This window comes from Cyprinus carpio, chromosome B19 (assembly GCF_018340385.1).
Source record: "Cyprinus carpio isolate SPL01 chromosome B19, ASM1834038v1, whole genome shotgun sequence".
Lineage (NCBI taxonomy): Eukaryota > Metazoa > Chordata > Actinopteri > Cypriniformes > Cyprinidae > Cyprinus > Cyprinus carpio.
In genome coordinates, this window is record NC_056615.1 from 22,364,311 (window position 1) to 22,386,555 (window position 22,245).

At 36.2% G+C, this 22,245-nt stretch overlaps 1 protein-coding gene and 1 long non-coding RNA gene across 2 annotated transcripts; one reads left to right on the forward strand and one right to left on the reverse strand.

The window, feature by feature from the left end:
* Positions 1–49: 49 nt before the first annotated feature.
* hgh1 (HGH1 homolog (S. cerevisiae)) lies at positions 50–5,845 on the forward strand. The gene is made up of 7 exons (XM_042745224.1): positions 50–127; positions 945–1,538; positions 1,811–1,911; positions 2,136–2,234; positions 3,487–3,578; positions 4,202–4,324; positions 5,183–5,845. The coding sequence occupies exons 2-7, from the start codon at positions 997–999 to the stop codon at positions 5,351–5,353; spliced, it is 1,128 nt and encodes a 375-aa protein (XP_042601158.1). The 5' UTR covers positions 50–127; positions 945–996; the 3' UTR covers positions 5,354–5,845.
* Positions 5,846–11,283: 5,438 nt separating this feature from the next.
* LOC122140794 lies at positions 11,284–21,201 on the reverse strand. The gene is made up of 4 exons (XR_006157370.1): positions 20,292–21,201; positions 15,683–15,784; positions 11,816–11,935; positions 11,284–11,702 (listed from the first exon to the last, which is right to left on the reverse strand). It is a non-coding gene; the product is annotated as an uncharacterized LOC122140794 (long non-coding RNA).
* Positions 21,202–22,245: the final 1,044 nt, after the last annotated feature.

Sequence of the window (22,245 nt, forward strand, 5' to 3'; positions counted from 1 at the left end):
ATGCCAGTACGTAAAAAAGAGTGCGGGAAGATTTGAGTAAACTGTAATCCGATTGGATAAGCGACATGTCAATTCTTACAGCAGGAACTACATTCAACGCGCATGTGTTATGTGTATCGTGAATGTGGTAAGTATAGTCTATTTCAGCAAATGCATTTTGTTAATGAAAACGAAATGATTTTGTTTTATACCACATATTTAAACATGCTTTTTACAGTTTTAGATCGCTGATCAGTTCAGATTTTTGGTTTTGCATATTCAGTTGAATATTGTAAACATGTAATGATCAGTTGTTATGATTATAATTCTGAAGTCCTGAAGTGCACAAACTGTATGTTACTATCGTAATAAATTTTTACTCTTTACAAAAAACTGTACAGTGTTGCCATAGTACAGTGATGGTAATACCATGGCACTTTGAGATACACTAAGGCAGTTTTTTTTTATTTTTAGTTTTTTTTATATCTCAGATGCCAAATAGCGGCAAACAATTATTATTAAGTTACCCTCGTACGAACCGAAAATTTAAAAGGCATCTATATAGTTTCTTAAATGATTATATATTTATCTAAATATTACTTGGAAAATATTGATTTTCAATTAATTAAATGATTACGCTTTTTCATCTCATTATAGCACTGTATTATAAAAATTAGTTTTTTATTTTAATTTTTTTTTATTTATCTGTTTATTTTAATCTACATTTTATGTTATATATTTTAATTCAATCAAATTCTTATTTTTATCTCTTTTTTTACTATTTATATTATTTTATTTCTATTCTGCGATTCTGGCTTATTTAATTGTTTTACTCACATACTGTTTATGTATTTATGTATTTTAATCAAGTTTTTGTTTATTTGTATTTGTATTTTATTTTGTGATTCTAGGTCTAAAGGTTATTATTAAGCTAGTGCTTAGACTGTCTGTGTTTTCTTTTGCAGTTTGAATTAAAAAAAAAACAAGAATCTGAGTCTGTCAACAGACGTAGCCACAATGCTTAGTGATGGTGAAGCTAAAGAACTGCTGTCATTTCTCACTCTGGAGATGAGAGCTGATGTCAAAGGTCAGGCCACAGGATACATCCTGGGCCTCACAGGAAACCGGGATGGGTGCCGGTACCTGCAGACCAAGCCGGACTTTCTCAAAGCCTTGGTTACTCTGACGCGCGACCCCTCCATCGCCATTGTCAAGGACTGTTATCATGCTCTGATTAACCTCTCAGCGGACGAGACTCTTCACCAGCCTTTGGTCAAAGAGACAGACTTACTGGACATACTGTTCCAGAACCTCCTCGACCCAGAGTATATGTTTGCAGATCGCATCTGTACTATCCTCAGTAACCTGAGTCGACACGAGCGGACGTGTAGAGATGTGTTCAGTGCTCTGCAGGAGCAGAAGATCGGACTGGACAAAGTGGTGGAGATCTTCTGCACAGAGGGGTTCAATAAGAAAGCTTCACTTCATTATCTGGGACCCCTGCTGTCCAACCTCACACAGCTGCCCGAGGCACGACAGTTCATTCTGGACAAGGACAGGTAAGCTGGACTAATAACACTACAGTACTGAATGATTACATACAAAATTACACTGTACGAATCATAGTACTATTTCCAGATCCATGGCATGCGTAAAAACATTTTTACAATATTACCATAGTACATGTTCAAAATATGGTATTATTATGGTTTTGTCAAAAAAACATTATATTACCATGATACGTCTCCAAAAGCATGGTAATACAGTGGTACTAGATAGTATGACATTAATAAAATGTGAAGTCCTGATTGTTTCATGTGTGTTTCTACAGGTGTGTGATTCAGAGGCTCCTGCCGTACACACAGTACGAGGAATCGACCACCAGGCGAGGAGGGGTGGTGGGAACGCTCCGAAATTGCTGCTTTGCCTATAGTAAGAGTTATTCTTATATCTTTAAATTATATCTTAATGCTTGTGGTTGGCTTAGTAATCTATAGTAATATAATCTGCTAAATGAATATATGTAAATGTTAAGAGCATGTGATTTGATTGCTGCAAATTTCATAATTGAAAGCAAAGCCAATGCAAAAATACGTCGAAGACAAATGAACAAAAATGCTTTTAATTCTCATTAAACATGCATTTTGTCCGTACAGCTCATCATGAGTGGTTGCTCAGTGATGCGGTGGATATTTTACCATACCTTTTATTACCATTGGCTGGACCAGAGGAGCTCTCAGAGGAAGAGAATGAAGGTGATGCTTTTTACATCATCTGGACGTCTATGCCCTTCAGGGGCCTGTTTCATCAAACAAGTTTACCAAATAAGCCAGGCTTATTTCAGTAAGTCTGACTTATTCAGAACAAAAACAGGGCCCACGACCGATTAAAAACATAAATAAACCTTGCTTACATAAAAAACTTACCCAATCAAACAGGCCTCGGGGTCTGTACCATGATGGCAGATGAACAAATTCAGAGTTACAGGATTAGTTTGGAGTTGACAATACCAAACCACTACAGTCCAATCCAATCCAGCATTATTGGTAACATGATGCTGATCTTCAGCTCTCTTTGTCAACTCAGGTTTGATCCTGAGTTTGTAGCACACATGCCTATAAATCTGTGACATTGTGGTGAACAGCCAATTGCAACACTTCTCGCTAAAGAGCCAGCGAGATTCAAAACTCTTTTGTTAAATGTTAAGAGATTAAAGAATAGGAGGAATTTAAAGGCATTTACACTGAAGTACTTGTCCATGTGCAGTCACAAGTGAATCTAAACTAAACTGAAACTTATCTGGCTAGCCTGCTAATCCAGCTTCATGGTACAGGCCCCTTTACCCAAGAACGATGTTTGTTTTGTTTTAATTTTGTTTGTAGTGTAGAAACAAAAAAAGCAATCCGTTTCTTTCGTTTGTCCAGTAGGTGGTGCTGTTTACTCATTTTGATGATACACAGGTTGAATGTTAATTGTATTTCCCACAGCATGTGTAAGGAAAATGGAATGAACAGAGTGGAAATACCACCATTACATCAGGAAGTTGTGAATTTGCTAGGCTAGAATCTTTGTTCAAAGTTTGCAGTTTCATAAAAGCTGTTTGAAGAGTTTATATGCACCATATTTTCCACTTGTGCATAGTGCCTTTCTGATCAAAATAGGAGAGGAAATGTATTAGTTAAAAAGTGACCTTATAAGAGCTTTCTGCAATCCTTTCAAAGTCTTTATAACTGTAGCCCAAACGTACAATCTAATTTAATAAGAGTGTGTTTGAACTGTATAATTGGCAAGCATGATTTTTACTATGGTTTGAGATTTGAACAAACTCTGAACCCAGCATATTAAGAGACATGCTGTCTCTATTGAAGTGATAGGATTATGACAGCAAACACCACTTTTCCTTCTTAAGATGTTTTAAAGGTGAAGTGTTTGATTGTCATGCCACTATTGTAACAATACAACAATTACATACTTTATATTTAATTGATTTTTTTTTTGCATTTACAGGTTTGCCTGTGGACTTGCAGTACCTGCCAGAGGATAAAAAGAGAGAAGATGATCCTGATATCCGCAAGATGCTCTTAGAAACCCTGATGCTTGTAAGAACAGCATCTCAAATCTTTCATTTATTTTATCTATCATTTGCTTGTATTGAAGTAAATGACTTACACAAACATTATAATATTTTACGTTTTAATAACATTTTTTGAAGTCTCATCAAGGCTGCATTTATATGCAGTAAAACAGTATCATTGTAAAATATTATTACAATTTAAAATGTTCTATTTGAATATTTTAAAATGTAATTTATTCGTGTGATGCAAAGCTGAATTTTAGCATCATTGCTCCAGTTTTCAGTGTCACATCATTCTTCAGAAATCAAATTTGCTGATTTGATGCTCAAGAAAAATTTCTTATTATTTTCAATGTTGAAAACAGTTGTGCTATTTAATATTTCTGTGGAAGCCATATTACATTTTTAAGGATTCTTTAATGAATAGAAAGTTCAAAAGAACAGCATTAATTTGAAATAGAAATATTTTAATTAAAATTTTAAAATTATAAATGTCATTACTGCCACTTTTAATCAATTTAATAGGTCCTTGCTGTATAAAAGCATCAATTTTGGAATGTAGTGTATTATCACTATATTTTTCTTCCTTTATGTATGTATGTATGGCTATTCTTTAGTTCAGTTTCTTAATGATCTGTTCATATTCAGCTTACAGCTACTAAAGTGGGCCGACAGATTGTGAAGAACAAGAATGTGTATCCCATCATGAGAGAGTTTCACAAATGGGAGAAGGATCCTCATGTGATTTCAGCTTGTGAGAAACTCGTCCAGGTATGAAAACATTTAAGGCAGCAATGTATGTATCATTCATGGATAAAGCAATCCCAGAATACATTGCAATGAGCTTATTGAAAAAAAAAATAATTCAATATGGCAACATTGGCAACATGTGGGCACCGTGTGTTGTTTATGCTTAGTGTAACACATTATTAGCTCATTAGGTTCAAATCAAGGCAGTTCCGTCCAATTACACGATTGCATCTCTATTGCATCACTTTTGCAAGATCGTCACATGCAACGTTTTCTGTAGATGTGGATTGTTGTGCTTTGGAAGACCCCAGACAGTAGGCAGATCAGTTCCAGTTCTCCAAAACCAGGATTTATGAGTTTGGTCGAAAACAGCGAGAGACACTAATTTGGTGGAAAAAGCCTGTTCCTTGCACCGTGGCAGGCGTATATTTGGGTACAGCCCCATGGAAAAGATGTCACAGGGTCTCCTATTAAAGCATGATATTCTCCATAACGTCTGGGAGATCCCTTTTGAACTCCAGGCCAGAAGCAGTGGTTCGGCCATTTGCCTCAACCCAACCATTTTAATTAGCGTCAATAAAACAGCTAATATGCCAAGCGCAGAACCAGGCTAATATTTATCCAGGATTAATGGGTGCTTTTTCATTATGCAGCAGTTTTTAACTAACACGACTTTAACAGCTATCAAGTTACTGAAGTTTTTCCATGTTGTCGGGTTCCCGAAATTGCTACTTGGGAATGACAGTAAAAGTGAAGTGCTGTCTGGCATCTCATTAGCTCCCGTCCTGCGTCATTACCACTTTTCTCTCAATATGCGACTCTGACGGAACATATTGAGGTCCATTAGGGTTTCATGTGCAATTTTGTGTGTCTGATTAAGTTTTGATTGGAGATGAGCCGGAGGCGGGAATGGAGAATCTGATGGAGGTGGAGATTCCCAAAGACGTGGAGGAAAAACTGAAGGAACTGGACACCAAAGAGCAGGAACAAATGGAAAAGGACAAGCAGGAATCTGAGAAGCAGCTAAATGAATCTCCAGAGAGCCTATAAACAGACTTTAAAGCCAATTTACTTCCACAGACTCTTGTCAAGCTGAATGTCTAGCATCACTGAATAAAAAGATCTGCATGAGATCGAATACCTGAGGATTATTGTGGATAGAAAATGTTTGATTCTAAATGCACCTGGTTATGGAAGAACCCAGTTCGTTTCTATCTGGTTCAGGCTGGTTTATGTATTTGACTAGCAGGTGGACACCTGGTAGACCATCTTGGGTATGAGACCATGTGGTATGACCAGGTCATACAGACTTAAAAGTGGTTTGTTGCTGGTCCAAACTGGTCTAGTTTGGGTGGTTGTCCACCTAATCAGCACGAACCAGCTACAAACCATATCCAAAACTAGTTCTAGCTAGATTTTCCAGCAGGGTTAAAGACTTTGAATGTCCATTAGTTGTATACTGGAGCTCATAATAAAGACAATTTGTATCACAATCTGTAAAACTTAAATAAAGGGATTTTCATACCCCATTATTAAACAGTCTTTGAAATGACTGTAAGGTGATTAGTAATCACATTATATTCAATAAAAAACCTATATGTGACCCTAAACCACAAAATCCGTCAAAAGTGACATGGGTATATTTGTAGCAATAGCCAAAAATACACTGTATGGGTCAAAATCGATTTTTCTTTTATGCCAAAAATCATTAGGATATCAAGTAAAGATCATGTTCCATGAAGATATTTTGTCAATTTCCTACCGTAACCATATCAAAACTTAATTTTTGATTAGTAATATGCATTGCTAAGGACTTCATTAAGACCACTTCAAAGGCGATTTTCTCAATGTTTTTATTTTTATTTTTTTATTTTTTTATTTTTTTATTTTTTTTTGCGGCCTCAGATGCCAGATTTTCAAATAGTTGTATCTCAGCCATATCTTAACAAACCATACATAAATGGAAAGCTTATTTATTCAACTTTCAGATTTTAAGAGTCAAATTTTGACCCTTATGATTGGTTTTGTGGTCCAGGTCACATATTAGCTATACAGACTTAACAGACTAGAACTTTAGCTGTCGTATCTGTCAAGTTCATGCAAAAGGTAATAACTGAGGGGGGCCTCTCAATCCTGCTTCACTGACTACTGTCCAGTTGCACTTACCCCTATTCTCATGAAGTGCTTTGAACGGCTAGTCATGCACCACATCAAGTCTGCCCTCCCACCTCCCTGGACCCCTTCCAGTTTGCATATCGGTCCAAACGCTCGACCGATGATGCCATCACCACTACCCTCCACTCAGCACTCACACACCTAGAGAAAAAAGACTCATACGTCAGAATGCTGTTCATAGACTTCAGTTCAGCATTCAGCACAATCATCCCTCAACAGCTCATTAACAAACTGGTCCAGCAGGGGCTCAACACTTCGCTGTGCAACTGGCTGTTGGACTTTCTGACTGGAAGACCTCAAGCAGTATGGGTCGGCAGCAACACATCCAGCACCATCACACTGAACACAGGGGCCCCCCAAAGATGTGTGCTGAGCCCCCTCCTCTTCACTCTGCTGACCCACGACTGCACACCGTCACACAACTCCAACCTCTTTATTAAGTTTGCGGATGACACGACTGTGGTGGGTCTCATTAGCAATAGAGATTTGACAAACTACAGGAGCGAGGTGAGCCACTTGGCTGGGTGGTGCAGTGACAACAATCTCTCTCTGAACATGGAGAAGATGAAGGAGATTATAGTTGACTTCAGGAGAGGGCACACTCAGCATGCTCCTCTGACCATCAACCGTGCGACTGTGGAGAGAGTGAGCAGCACCAAGTTCTTGGGTGTGCACATCTCAGAGGACCTCTCCTGGATTGACAACACCGCTGCACTGGCCAAGAAAGCACAGCAGCGTCTCTACTTCCTCATCTGCCGGAAGACTCTTCAATGCATGGTGAGAGCAGCTGAGAAGATTGTTGGTGTCTCCCTCCCCTCCCTCCAGAGCATTTTTGGAACCCGTCTCACCCGTAAAGCCCTCTGCATCGCAGGTGATCCCACACACCCGTCACAACGCTTTAGTCTGCTGCCATCAGGGAGGAGACTACGGAGTCTCCAGGCCAGCACCAGCAGACTGAAGGACAGCTTCATTCATCAGACTGTCAGGAAGCTGAACTCGCTCCCGAACTTGCCCCCCTCCCCTCTTTTTCCCCATGCACCACTGAACTCTGAACCTCAGTCTTTCTTTTTTACATGACCTATTTGTATATTGGTACTTTATATTTTATTATCTGTATTTAATGTTCTACTGTTAGTGTTATCTGTATGCACCAAGGGTCTGAGAGTAACCCAATTTCAATTCTCTGTATGTTTGTACTGTACATGTGGAAGAACTGACAATCAAGTAGACTTGACTTGACTGATGAGGCAGTTTTGGATATGTTTGTTCAAAACTGTAGTTTGCTGCCCCCGTGTGGATATAATGCAGCTTTTAAAAACCTTTTAAAAAGGTTGGATTTAATTTCTCCAGTGTGAAGGTCATATATTCTGTAGCGCTGCTTTAAAACAAGAAGTTGTGAAAGGTTTAATACAAATAAAATGGAACTGACTAGAAGAAAAGCGACCAATTTATACAAATATCTACATACCTCGAATACACACGTCATGTTTGCGTGGTAAGTCAGAGAATTAGATCTTCTAGCTGCAGGATGGTAATACCATAGATATATATATAGGTAATACATTTATTTAATAAAATAACATTTATACTGTATGTACTGCACGTACAACAAATTTAGCATGACAAAAATAGAATTTTATTTTAAAGATGATAAATAGCATAAGAATACGACTGAAAAGAATTTCATTTTTGAAGGCAGAGTGTAATTGAAAGTCATTTATCTGTAAACTCACAGGTGCCCGAGGCAATATTAATGCTTCTGACAGGCTGGTGAGTTTTAAAGTGGAGATCCAGGTTAGATGAGGCCCTCTGCTGAGCTCCGTGTAGGTTGGCGGTATTGAGGCGAGATGTTGAGCAGGTGGTAAGAGAATTAACCAGGAAGCCCAGAGAAAGCAGATGGATGTACGCCACTGAAAACAGATTCTACAGCAGGCCAGCGCAAACCAGGAAGAATAACAAATTACTTAAAATCAGTCAAAATAACACTAGCGCTTAAATAAATGTCCACTGGGGTTATCATCACATCGCTGCGGTCCACATTTTGAGATGTCTCTTTCCAACTTCCACAGAAGAGGTCAAATTTTACATCGTCAAACCACAGAAATATAAAAGAGAAAAGCAATTTGAGGTCAAACCATGTTTTAGACCAGAATAAAACAGCCAAAAGCTTTAAAGTTGTTATCATGGTCCATAAATGGTGTGAATGCTAGCATTTGAGAAAAGGAGACCTACTCTGCTCCAATGACAAGCCGTGTTGGAGAAGCTACTTTTAAACTAACCTACGACTGATTTTAAGTATGTAAAACTACATTTAAGCTCGTTTTAAGTTCAGCAAGTAGTAATTAAAGTTTGTAAAACTTCATTCAAGCTTTCACCAAGTTAGTAGTAATTTAAAGTATGTACAACTACATTTAAGCTCTTTTTTAAACTAGTTCACCAAGCTGCTAGTAACAACATTCTATCTCTTTTAAACTAGTTTACCAATCTAACAGTAGAGTATGTAAAACTACATGAGTACTCTTTTAAATTATAGTTCACCACGATACTTGTAATGTAACCTACATTTAAGCTCTTTTGAAACCAATTAGAAACACACTAAAATAACAATTAATAATAATAAAAAAATAATGAACTACACTGTTAATTTATTCAATATATTTGGGGCAATATCTTATAAAATATTTATTATACTTATTAATGATATTTAGTATAACTAAACCAGAGCAATTTTTTTCTAGTACAAAATAGATGGTTTAACTAAAAAGTGAAATTAAAACCTAAATTAAACTATTCTATAATTTTTTATTTTATAATTAAACAAAAATATTTTTTCAGCACAAAAGACGACCTACAGGCCTAATGCTTTTTATATGAACTGTCCAAATGAACTCGTTCACTAAAATGAATTAGACTTTCCAACACTCTACATACTGTTTTATTAAAAAAAAAAAAAAAAAAAAAAAAAAAAAAGAAAAGAAAAAAAAGCTAGTATGTACTTAAAGGGATACTCCACCCCAAAATGAAAATTTTGTCACTAATAACTTACCCCCATGTCTTTCCAAACTCGTAAGAGCTCCGTTCGTCTTTGGAACACAATTTAAGATATTTTGGATGAAAACCTGGAGGCTTGTGACTGTCCCATAGACTGCCAAGTAAATAACAGTGTCAAGGTTCATAAAAGGTATGAAAGTCATCTTCAGAATACTCCATCTGCCATCAGACGTGCAATCTGGCTTTTGGTAATCGAAGAAAACAAAAATAACGACTTTATTCAACAATTCCTTTGTTAACGGTCAAAGGAATTGTTGAATAGTCATTATTTTTGTTTTCTTTGCTTACAAAAAGTGTTCCCATCACTTCATATAACCCAGATTGCACATCTGATGGCAGATGGATTATTCTGACGACGACTTTCATACCTTTTATGAACCTTGACACTGTTATTTACTTGGCAGTCTATGGGACAGTCACAAGCCTCCCGGTTTTCATCCAAAATATCTTAAATTGTGTTCTGAAGACGAACAGAGCTTTTATGGGTTCGGAACGACATGGGGGTAAGTTATTAGTGACAAAATTTTCATTTTGGGGTGGAGTATCCCTTTAAAGTCAATGGAAACAATATTCTCTAGTCTTCCAGTACAGCTGTGTGAGGCTGGTTCACCTGAAAAGCAGATTTTGTTATCGGAAAAAACGGGTTTTCCAAACTCACTGAGTGTTCCTTACGTGCTGACGGGTGATATATTTGTGAATTCTCTCTCACCTTCTCATGAGTTTTAACCTAAAACTGACATGTTTCATATCATAAACCCCTTGCCCATAAATCAGGGTAACACCAGTGTTTGGAGCGGGAAATAAAGCTCCCGTATCCCACCAGAATAACATTCAATGCCAAATGGCTCCACTTCATGGCGACCTCTGGCAACTGCAGCAGGCACCTCAGTTCACTGACTTGGATCCTCCTCTAGTTTTTATTCCCCTCTACAGTTCAACTTTACTGCCTAATTGGGTTCCTTATACTGACCACAGTGAGAATATCTTCGTGTTTAAACAGCTGTAAACCACAATTGAGCATCTCAGGAGCGCAGTGAACACTTTGAGGGAAAAAAGAGGTGTAGGCACACTTCCTCTGTCCCCAATCATCTCATCAAAATGGGCCAGTTTGTAAATCACCAGATTTGATCGTGAAATGTTTAGTGCAGTTAAACCACAGTCTTTCCTGAATGGTCAAGTTCTCCTTTTGTTTGGCCTTCATATTTCTGTCAAGTACAGAACAATAATATTTTCTTTGCAACCTTGCATACCGCAGTTAAAAGTCCAAAACGTCATTTATTTCTGCCTGTCTCTTTAAGGAGCATGTCAAGTTCAGTAGAACTTTTGCAGCATGATGTTGATTATATACACTACCCATTCAAAAGTTCAGAGTCAGTAAGATTTTTTTTTTGTTTGTTTTGAAAGAAATTAATACTTTTATTTAGCAAGGACTCATTGAAATGATCAAAAGTGGCATTCTTGAGCAGCAAATCAGCATATTAGATTGATTTCTGAAGGATCATGTGACACTAAAGACAAGAGTAATGATGCAGAAAATTCAGCATTGCATCACAGGAATGAATTACATTTTAAAATACATTCATATTGAAAACAGTTATTTTAAATTGTAATAATATCTCAAATTATTACAGTTTTTACTGTATTTTCATCAAATAAATACAATCTTGGTGAGCAAAAGAGACCAACACCAAACTTTTGCACAGTAGCCAACTGTATATTTAATAAAAGTAGGCTAATATTGTGATATAGGCTGTAAAATCGAAAATTAAAAAGGTTTAGATTTCCTTGTAACACTTATTCCTATATTAAAGATGAATTATTTTATGATAAGCTAAAAAATACTTTAATATAAAATGTATGGAGGTTAATTTTATTGTTTGATAACAAATGTCATAAATCTGACCGTTTTCATTCGGTCACATAGACGAAAATTATTACTTCAGGTTGACATTTGCCATTAACGTGGGACGAAGAATCAAAAGCACATGTGCATTAGTGCACATCACAGTTTAGCGCTTTGTCAACGTGAAAGTTTCTGCCCATTTTTCCCACGAATTGCTTTTTAAAGACCTGTGATGTTGCGCTACTTTGGCCGCCCTATCCGGAGGGTCACGGAGCTCCGCTGGCCAATGAAGATGGATCGAGGGGCGTCAACAGCACTGGGAGTGTCAGCCTGCGGGCAAACACGAGAGACATTGAAGTGATTGAGCCCAGTAGTGCCGTCCGCGACACGTTGAGTGGCGCTGTGGAATCTGCGGCTCTCGCGCTTCCGCTGTTAAACGCTACCTGATCCTTCACAGGGATCGAGAGGCCGCCGTCAGCCCGGTATCCCTTTCAGTCTCGGAACAAAACACAGTCTAATGCAGTCAGTCAAATGCGGGACCGGCCAAGGTCGTCTGAGCCTGTCTGAGGAGCAGGAGCAAAAGCTGGTCACATTGCGTTTGACCTCAGTGAACTTTCGAGGCTTCTGCACAGTGTACATTTAAGGTAGCTACTATACATTCACACTAAGAATAAACTGACAAAAAACCAATAAATAACATGTTTGATATATAAATATCTGACCAGCAATTTCACTAAACTTGACAGAAACATCCCATTTTACCCTAAAATATAAAGAAACAAGATATTGTATTTTGTCTATATTAGGATCCTCCTACTTTTTTTTTGTGCTTCTGTATTTTTTCATTTCCACTCAATTTCTCATTACGTAAAAATAATGCAAAATACTAATAAAACATATCATTAATAAATTAAATGATATTAATAATATATTGTGTTGTATTGAAATTATAGTGATAGATGAATAGGTCTATTAACAACATATGTACTACATAAATTATAAAACTTTTTAAATAATTTGTAATATTAATAAAACATAATAATATTGTTTAATATTTCATAAATTATAGGTTTTTCTTATACCCACAATCCTAATGTGTGTAAATTAAATAATAATAATGAAAAAAAATATGGAATAAAAATTGTTTTAATACATTACACAGATGATTAAATATAAGAGTTTGTTTTATATTTTTTTCTTTTTAATAAAATCATTGCATTAGTCAGTTTTGTACAGTTAAAAATTAATGATTTTTTTTCATTCTTTACATTACAAAAAAAACAAATGCATTATAGTAATGAGAAGGTAAAACAAGCTTAATAGTCATGAAAATAACGTCACAGTGCATTTTTTTGTTTAGTTTTTTGTGACATTCACTTTTTCTTCTATGCCTGAGCTTGGATTTCATCACCCTTAACATCATTTACCTCATTCTATAAATAAACTATAAATGCACTTTCATTTATTTGGATTGATCCTGTTGATGCTGACCCGGATTCTAAGACAAAAGGAGCAGCCCTCGGGAGTCTGAAGGAATTGAATCTGTGACCATCTCAACATCATCTGCTTGAACGAGAGGTGATGTGCATGGACAGATTTAAATGAACATTTGTATCCAAAAGCACTCATAGGGAACGAGCCGGTGCTCACGCACACGCATCTGCCTCCCATTTAGCACGCTGCCTTGAACCGGACCACCTTAAGTGTGATACTCGATTTTAAGAGCTCTCCGGAGGCCACGACTCATTTCAGCAAAGCCTCATGGCTCTCTTAAGGTGGCCAGATTGATTGCATTCAATATGAATTGTATTTGGTTCAGACATACATCAGGTTTTACATTTCCACTAAAGTTTACGACCGCTGTAAATTGATATAATTGTTAAGATTTTGCTTGCTCATTTTTTTGTGTCCAATTGATTGTTCTCAGCTTTTGAGCTGTGGGAGCAGCAGTGTGAGAGAGTGAGGTTTGGCTGTTCCTGCAGTTGCACTAGAAGATGGGAAACATGCTATTAATTGTGACTTGCTTTATTTATTGCGCATTTTAAATGGCAAAATGTGTTTCTGGTTTCTTTAAAGGTTTGAAACAACAATCCAGTCTTTCTACTTTAAAAATGTATGTTTAATTCAACTAAAACATCTTAATGTAAAAAAAAAAAGTCTTAATAATGAATGTTTTTTTTTTTTTTTTTACAAACGTGCAGCTTTTCACTTCTCAAGCTGCGGATTACTGTGATGTTTTTATCAGCTGTTTGGACTCTCGTTCTGACGGCACCCATTCACTGCAGAGGATCCACTGGTGAGCAAGTCCCAAGAACTCATCTCGGATTTCCATTGCAAGAGCATTAGCACTTTTCTAACAAAAAAAAAAAAATATTGTTTCATACTAAATACATTATAAATACTGATATGAGCGAACTTTCACCAGTGCCTCTGTAATGAAGAACACGTGTTTTGTTTGTTTTAGGAGAATTGAAGGCAGGAATTCTGGAATCACCTCACATCATTCCTAAGGAAAAACGTACGCTGGACAATGACCTAATGAAGAGATAAATTGAATGAATGGAGGAGCCTGCAGACGAATTCTTGAGATGGTGGAGATGTGATGAGTGAGTTTTGGGAAAATTGCCTCATCAGCAGTGAGGGGGGCCTGTCATTATGCAGTTACATCCACTCAACTGAAGGGATAAACTCTAATCTAAAGATCCTGTGAGGTCACACAAGGACTTCACAGATGTTCTATCCACCGAAGAAACTCCAAGTCATGATCTAATTGGGTTATTATTTCCTCATTGTCCAATAGGAAGTCTGATGATGTGGCACTTAGAACACACACATTAGCTATACATGTACACACTGAGTTTGCTTGTACACGAGTCACAACTACTTAAAACAAATTCTCTTTAGTGTTATTTTAGTATTATTTCTATACTATTACAGTATTTATTAATATTATTAATTAGCTTTTATTTTTATATTTTTTGTTTTCATTTAAATTTTTGGCTTATTTTTTTGGATTAGTTTTTATTTATTTATTTATTTTTTTGCAATTTAGCTTTGTTTAAATTTACTTTTATTTCAGTTTAAATAATTTAAGCACTTCAACTTCAGCTAGTTGCCGCAACAGCATTTCCTTGTTTTTGGTTAAGCTTTTAAGATTATGTTTTTCATGTAATATTTGTTTTTTATTAATTTAATTTAAACTATTTCAAATAATGCAAATGATTTTTAATAGTTTAATTAACTATAACAACACTGAACAAGTAGTTAAAGCAAAAGACAGCTTGTCTGTGGTTATCTTTACTTATTCACGAAATTTTAATTTGAAAATTACATTTTAAAAAGTAAAAAAACAAACAAACAAAAAAAAAACACTAACACCATTTAGACTTACAATAAGGATCCAGTAGTTTACCACATTAGTTAACAATGAAAAATACTTTTAAAGCATTATTAATCTTAATTAACATTAAATTTACCATTTACTAAAACATTAAAATAAAAATGTTTATCTATTTAATATACACACATATAACAGAGGTAAGTTATTAACAAACATTAACAAAAAATAATAAATTAGTTAATACTGTAACAAATGTTTTGCACATTGTTATACTTAACTAATGGAACCTTACTATAAATTGTTGCCATTTAATGCAAGACAAATGCAACTATATTTATCACTACATCAAACATTATTTGGATTCTTTACTCAGAATGTAGGCAATTTATTTCCCGACATTTAAATCCACTGTATGTAAGTTTTTCTTTTAACCTTAAAATATCAGTTTCAAAATCATTCTAATTATACACAGACTTCTAAGGCGAATGGCTTCTGTTTCTTTCCTACGCTCCCCACAAATGTCTGTTCTGGTGAGCGGGTACGAAATTCCGCAAAAAGAGCGGATTGTTTTACAGCAGCAACAAATGCACATATACAGCTATCCACTGTAAATACGACAGTGACTTCTATTTACTTAACTGTAGGGGGCTTAACTGTCGCAAAAAATACACAAAACTACATACAGTAGCTTAAATGCAGTTGTCACTCCAAAAAGTTTGCAGTGTGTAGGCTACGTTGCCATTATGATGCTCAAGTTCCACCCCTTTATTCTCTTTTATCTTGACAGGGCACAAGCAACCGTTTCCCCCATCAGCCATATAATTACAGGCCATCTGAAATGAAATCCGGCTAATGTACAACAGACAGCCAGTCTTGCCAACGGTCTCCTCAGACTAGAGCTGCTGCCTTTAGGGGGTCTGACCATACCCCGCTTCGAAAGCTCAAAGCACCCATTAACTTATTTTCTTACCGGCCAGAGAGCTGCGTTCCAACAAACACCACGGTTCATTTTCAGCAGCCCGCCTCAGGTCCCGCAGGCTGTAATCTGTGATTGACACAACCATCTCTCCTCCTGGAAGAGAGACCAACTAGTTTTGCTTCAGGATGCAGATCAGAACACAGTAACTGAACTGTTAGAAAGAACCCAAATACCATCAAATCAAACACTGATGTATTAATATTAGCAAGAATGACAATAATATGCAAAAATATTAAAATGAAAGACTGAAAAATCCATTTTGGTTTCTAAATGTCTCATGAATTTCAATAGTTTCATGTTCTCAGCAGCCAATAATTCGCTAGACAGAACACAATGTGGTCAACACAAACCATTTTAACCCTCATTGGAAGTGAAGCTGTGTTTAATGTAGTCTGGGTCATATTTTCTTGAACTTTGTGTAGTTTCGTTAATGGTTTCTGACTTTACATTTATGCATTTGGCAGCCATGTTATCCAAAGAGACTTACCTTTTATTCAGAGTACAGATTTTATCAGTTTATGCATTGACTGGGAGTCGAACCCATAACCTTGGCATCGCTTGATCAAGAATAGCACTGGACGCACAACTTTTGACACCAGTAATAAAAGATAAAGTGTTGTTTTCTCCTTCCTTATAAAACTGTCTACACAATTACAAAGTTAGTTGAATTTTTTAGCACTGTTGTTTTTCTGCTGTTTGTGACCCACTTTTACACTTTTTCCCCCCAAAGTTGTTTTAAAGATTATTGAATTACACTATTACAAGTAAACATTTCAGTTTTTCTAATTAAAAATTTAATGTTTAAATGTTACTGGCTGTTACTTTGTAATGATTCATGAATTTACTAGCAATTTCTGAGTGAAAATTGTTTCCAATTTTTTTAAAAGTAGGCCACAATCCATTAGTTGAGTACAGCAGGAAAACAAACAAACAAAGAGCAGGGACGTTGTAAAAAGTGCTTCCAAAACCCTTTACATACTGTAGTACATTAAGAATCGCAACATTGCAGGCCCAGGGAATACCACATAACCCTGTGGGACGAGGCCTGTTCCCCACAAAGCATTGTTATTTGAAAATACATTGCTTCATCATCTTCAACAAGCCCAGAAAAGGAAAAATAATAGCTAAGGAACACTTGCATAATGCTTCCCATCTGAATGTTAGTGATGTAGAGTGCAACAGAGAAATGCATGGATTTGCACTGGTGCAAACCACTTAGGCTAACTTAATGCTCATGTTGCAGATGGACCCCCTCATCTCGGCAACAAACACCCTCAGCTTCCTGCAGGGAATGCACTTTCTGAACACTGTCCAGGTAAGGATTTAGGGGCTCAGATTTATGACCAAGGTGGGACCCCACAGCTGGGGTGGGGATTAGCCCCAGGCCAGAGCAGGAAGGTTTTTGGGGGAATAAATCAGGGGGTCTTGCGACAACTGAAGAAGTCTGGAGCAGAAAGCTGATCATCATGGAGAAAAGGATAAGTGAGGAAAAATTGAGAAATTATTTCTTTTTTTTCTTTTTTTGTGCAAAGATTCACGTTTAGCGTGAAAAGGTGACACTTCATGTAAGGTTTGTTCAAATCCAAAAGCCCAAATACACCTACTGTAATATAAAATGAAACCTGACCTAGTATTTATAAAAATGGAAAATTAAGCTAAATGAATGAATCTATATAAATCTATATAAAATCTAAATGATGTAGTTGAAGAAATATGTATTTTTAAAATATATGACCTTTTTATAGGTAAACATTCCATTTGATTATTAGTGTATTATGTATTAAATGCATTTACCATTGTTCAACAAATTTTCGCAGACAAAGGGCCTTATCATACACCTGGCGCAAGGCTCGGAGCAAGTATTTTTGCTAGTTTCAGCCCGACGCAGTTCTCATTTTCCCCATCCTGTGCCGCGTTGTATGTAAATAGGAAATGCAGTTTATATCCCTTTGCAGGGAGTTTGACTGACAGGCAAGCTGCCCAATCATAATGCTGAATTTTTGTCCAACAAACAATACATACAGGAGAGCAGATTAACGTTGGTGGACTTGAACTTAGAAAAATGGTGTGTATTGACATCTTTCCACGGTTGAAATAAAATAGCTTCTGATGTTCATTCATGTTTATTTTGTGCTTTAACTAGACTAGTAAAGAGGAAGAGAGATCTGTCCCGATCATCAAAGAGCCACAAAACGGTATTCATTGTTTGAATTTTGCTAAACTCCTGATCTTGTGAAATTTCACCGAGCAGCAATATGTGATCATAAATTAGCAGTGATGCTAGCCTTAATTAAGCTAAAAGAAAACAAATATAGCAAAATATTTCACTATATATGACCTCTTTACTAAATATTCAAACTGATTATTGTTTTGATCGTATCGATTCTCTTTTTAAACTGTCAAGCTTGGTTTAGAACGGAGGCCTTCGGACGGAGACGCACACACACCTCCTGTGACAGACAGACACGCTCGATTTCATAACAGTCCCTGCAGGCGGGCCGGCCGTCATAAGTGAAGCAGCAGGCTGAGAGAGTAGAAAACAGGGTAACAGGAGCCAGGCCAGCGCTGGTCATCCGTCTGCTGCTTAACTCGCTCCCCACATCCTGTTTTCAGAGAGATGCCGATGTCAATTTACAGAAGAATTGGTGCCGAAAAAGGCAGTGCGAGCCAGGACGTGGGCACTGAGGCATTTTTATCGCCCGCTGGCTTATACTTCAACATATCCCTGACAAACCCACACGGCAGAGCTGAGTGTTTAAGGTATGACCTAAAAAAGGAGTTATTAATCTGTACAACATCCTTAAACCTTCACATGAATACTCCCACAAGTGCTGGAATCATGGGATACGTGTAATCTCAGCCAGGCCTACAAACGCTACTGTAAATTGTGTTAAACTACTGTATATGACCTTTCTGTATTTAAAACAGCACAGAAATATAACCGCGGGGGTGAATATGTGACTAAACGCTAATGATGTTCAATTATCATGAGTGGCCTCTCCATCATAATCTACAAACCCTGTGTGGAGAATTTCACGAACCTGAAATTACAACCCAAATTACCCGAGTGAACTTCAACATTATAGGTTATATACACAACAGACTGCGCATAATATTATACTCACTTAAATGGATAGTTCACCCAAAAATGAAAATTCTCCCATAATATATTCACCGTCATGTCATTCCAAACCTGTAAGTCTTTCTTTCTTCTGTGGAACACAAAAGAAGATATTTTGTAAAATACCCTAAAGGGGTTTCTTTGTTTATTCAGTGAAACTCAATTGGATTCAATGTTGCTTTAGACCTCAACATTCAACTTCTGCAACACCAAAGTAAAGATGTTTATGACAGTCACAGTAGGTATGTTCACATCAATCCAATCCAATTTCACATTCTGAAAGTTTTACTTATTATGATCTCTAAACTTTGCAATCCAGTTTGTTTATATGTGCATTACATGTAGCTGTTCCAAAGTCATACACTTTAAAAGGCAGAAATAAACATCCAATGTGAATTTTTCATCTTAAAAATTTAAGTACAATCAACTTGGTTGCAAGTCAATTCAAAACAAACTTAAAAAATCATGTTGAATTTCATATAAATTACAAAAAAAGAAAAATTTCTTAACTTATTTGACAAGTTAATGTAAAAACACAAGTTGCCATTACTTTTTTACAGTATACTCATGCTTGAGAAATGTAAAATGTTAACAAATGCCAAATATTTGTGAATTTGATTGAGAGAATAGTCGGATTCAAGCATTTACATGATTCGTTTTTTCCTGTTTATTGGATTATTTCAGGAATACACCACACCTTTATATAAAGTATTTTCTAAATGAGCCATCAGTCTGATTACTATAACAATCACTAAAAACAGTTATATAACTTATATAATTATGAGATTTAAACTCAGAATTCGGACTTTTTTCCGTACAATTCTGAGTTTACATCACAAGATTCTGTTTATTGTGATTTGTGTGAGGTAATTGTGACTTTTTAATTTACAATTCTGACTTTTCATAAATTAAAAGTCAATTGTGAGACAAATATATATATATATATTAATTCTGTGGTGGAAATAGCTTCTCTCTTTAAGTATGAATTCTTATAAAAGCCCAATGGAGGTCTATGACAGGCAACAAGATTTTCACTAAATTATGACTTTTTGAGCCTGAAAGTGAGCATAATCCAGTGCTATCGACTTTGGGAGGATCAAATGTTCACTTTTTGATATAAAGTCAAACAAGTTTGGAATGACATATGGGTGTGTAAATGATTTTTGGTTGCACCATCCCTTTAAGAACATGCTAGGTATTACAACAAAATTAGTCAATAAATGTCACAGGTTTTAAAACCGCTAAGATTTGTTTAGTTTGACAGCTAATATCTGTTGCGGCTTGTATCTTTACAGGAATTATTTGGTTAGACAAGGCTCTTAAATGGCCAAAATTGCATCATCAACCACATACTTAAAAACATCAGCAAACCGCTTTTAAAATCACAGGAAAACAAACTCAGACACACATGGGAAAGCGGCCTGACTCACGCCAGAGTAGGTGAGAAAGTCTCCTGGCAAAACACACACACACACTTACGGGTCAGTGCGTGTCCAGATAATAAGAGACTGCCGCCGACGGGCCTCTCCTTCAAAGCTTCCCCTTTCATATCAAATGTGCTGCTTAAAGTAACCAGAGAACAGCCTTTTACTTTTCTCTAAATTAGCTCAGGCAACTCAATTTCGGTGCGGTTTCGCTTCCACCACCGTCTGCACGGCTAGAGTGCCATGATGTCATCGCGGGGTTGTAAGCACATGTGTGGGGAAAATGAAAAAGGTTCCTCTATTTAGCAGTAATTTGTAACAGATCTGAATGAAGGCAGCTGCCAGCAGTTCACAGGGCTGTTTTCCCTCCAATTAAACGGCCGTAAACTACCAGCATTTGGCTTTCTGCAGGTGCGGCAAATTGGGGTCAAGGAAGATCAGATCTGGCTGCCCTCTTCTGATACTCTTTAGCAGTCTTTAACGTTAGAGACGTGGCCAAGTGGTTAGAGCACATTGGGCCTTGGTGCTTATGCGGGAAAGTCTGTGTAAAGATATTTCCTGATCCCTTTCTCCCATCATTTCCTGTGCTCTCTCTACTGTGCCTTTAACCTCCTGGGACTCAGCAATTCATTTATGTGGCCATTTGATTTAAATGCATTTCTCAAGTTATAAATGCCAGTTTCAAGTCCGTTTAAGATTCATCTTGTGCTCTTCAGAGATACCAAATGTTTTGGAGGCTTGACCTTGACAACGATGTCTCCTTGTTTTTAAAATGTTGATAAATTAATACATAAAATTAATTTATAATAATATAACACCAGTAATTACTTATATTTCATAGACACTGATTTTAGTTATGATTTTGATTCTTTTACAAGAAAGCCACTTCTGTAAGGGAACGTACATCAGGACGTAGTGAACGTGTTTTCAAATGCTGGCAAGACACTTCAGCTGAACAAGTTAAACATACAAAAAATCTTTGGTTTTAATGGATATTTATGTTATTTTCATTATTAAAATAATTTCATATTTATGTGTTTCCCCAAATACATCTTTAAATAAAAACAAGACACTACATATAAGGTTGGGAATTTATATTTTTGCCAATTTTTACACAAATTATGTCATAAATCAGAAAGTAGCCTACAAAATAAATCAACTTATTGATCAAAAAAATAGTCATTCTTAGTGGAAGCTTTCTGTGCCAAAATTACTGATGAAAAAATAATTTTGATTGGCACTAATTTATATATATATATATATATATATATATATATATATATATATATATATATATATATATATATATATATATATATATATATATATACACAGCCAAAATGTAACAATTTCCTTAAAAACATGTTGATGTTTTTTCAACATCAAAATTTTTTGCCTGTAGTGCCTTGCCTTTATCTATGTACAGTGTAATATATACACCCACCCACACATATATAATAAATTTTATTTCATTAATGTAATTAAAAAATATATACCTTATATTCCAAACTTTTGCTGGATTCCAGTAGGATTAATAAAAGCTGCAAAACAAGAAGAAGAGAAAAAGAACAGGAATGCCTTTCCTTTTTTTGGAGCATCTGCCAAAGTCTTCAAAGCTGAAGAAGGGCTCCATTGTCATCATGGACAGACTGAAGATCTGTGAGGCAACAGTCTGGCCCGGGACAGATTCTGGAGTTCAGCCTCAGCTGGATACTGTTCTGCTACATCGATGTGATCTAAGCATCCCAGCATCCCCTCCTCCTTCCTAAAGAAGACACACTGAAGAACAATCAATAACATAAGCACTTATAACTTTACTGCCAGTTAAGTCAACATGACATCCATTTACTTTCATTCACATTAAGATCAGGAGCATGAATTAAGATCCATCAGTGTATGTTACTCCAAGATAAGTAAATGAATAAAACAAGAATAAAATATAAAATGAAACCAGTTAATTTAATAATAATAATAAAACCTTACAAATTAATCAAATAAAGACCATCCTA

Coding starts and splice junctions, on each gene's coding strand:
- hgh1 (XM_042745224.1), top strand. CDS start 997: ATGCTTAGTGATGGTGAAGCTAAAGAACTGCTGTCATTTCTCACTCTG. Junction 2,235..3,486: donor CTCAGAGGAAGAGAATGAAG/GTGATGCTTTTT, acceptor TTGCATTTACAG/GTTTGCCTGTGGACTTGCAG. Junction 3,579..4,201: donor TCTTAGAAACCCTGATGCTT/GTAAGAACAGCA, acceptor GTTCATATTCAG/CTTACAGCTACTAAAGTGGG.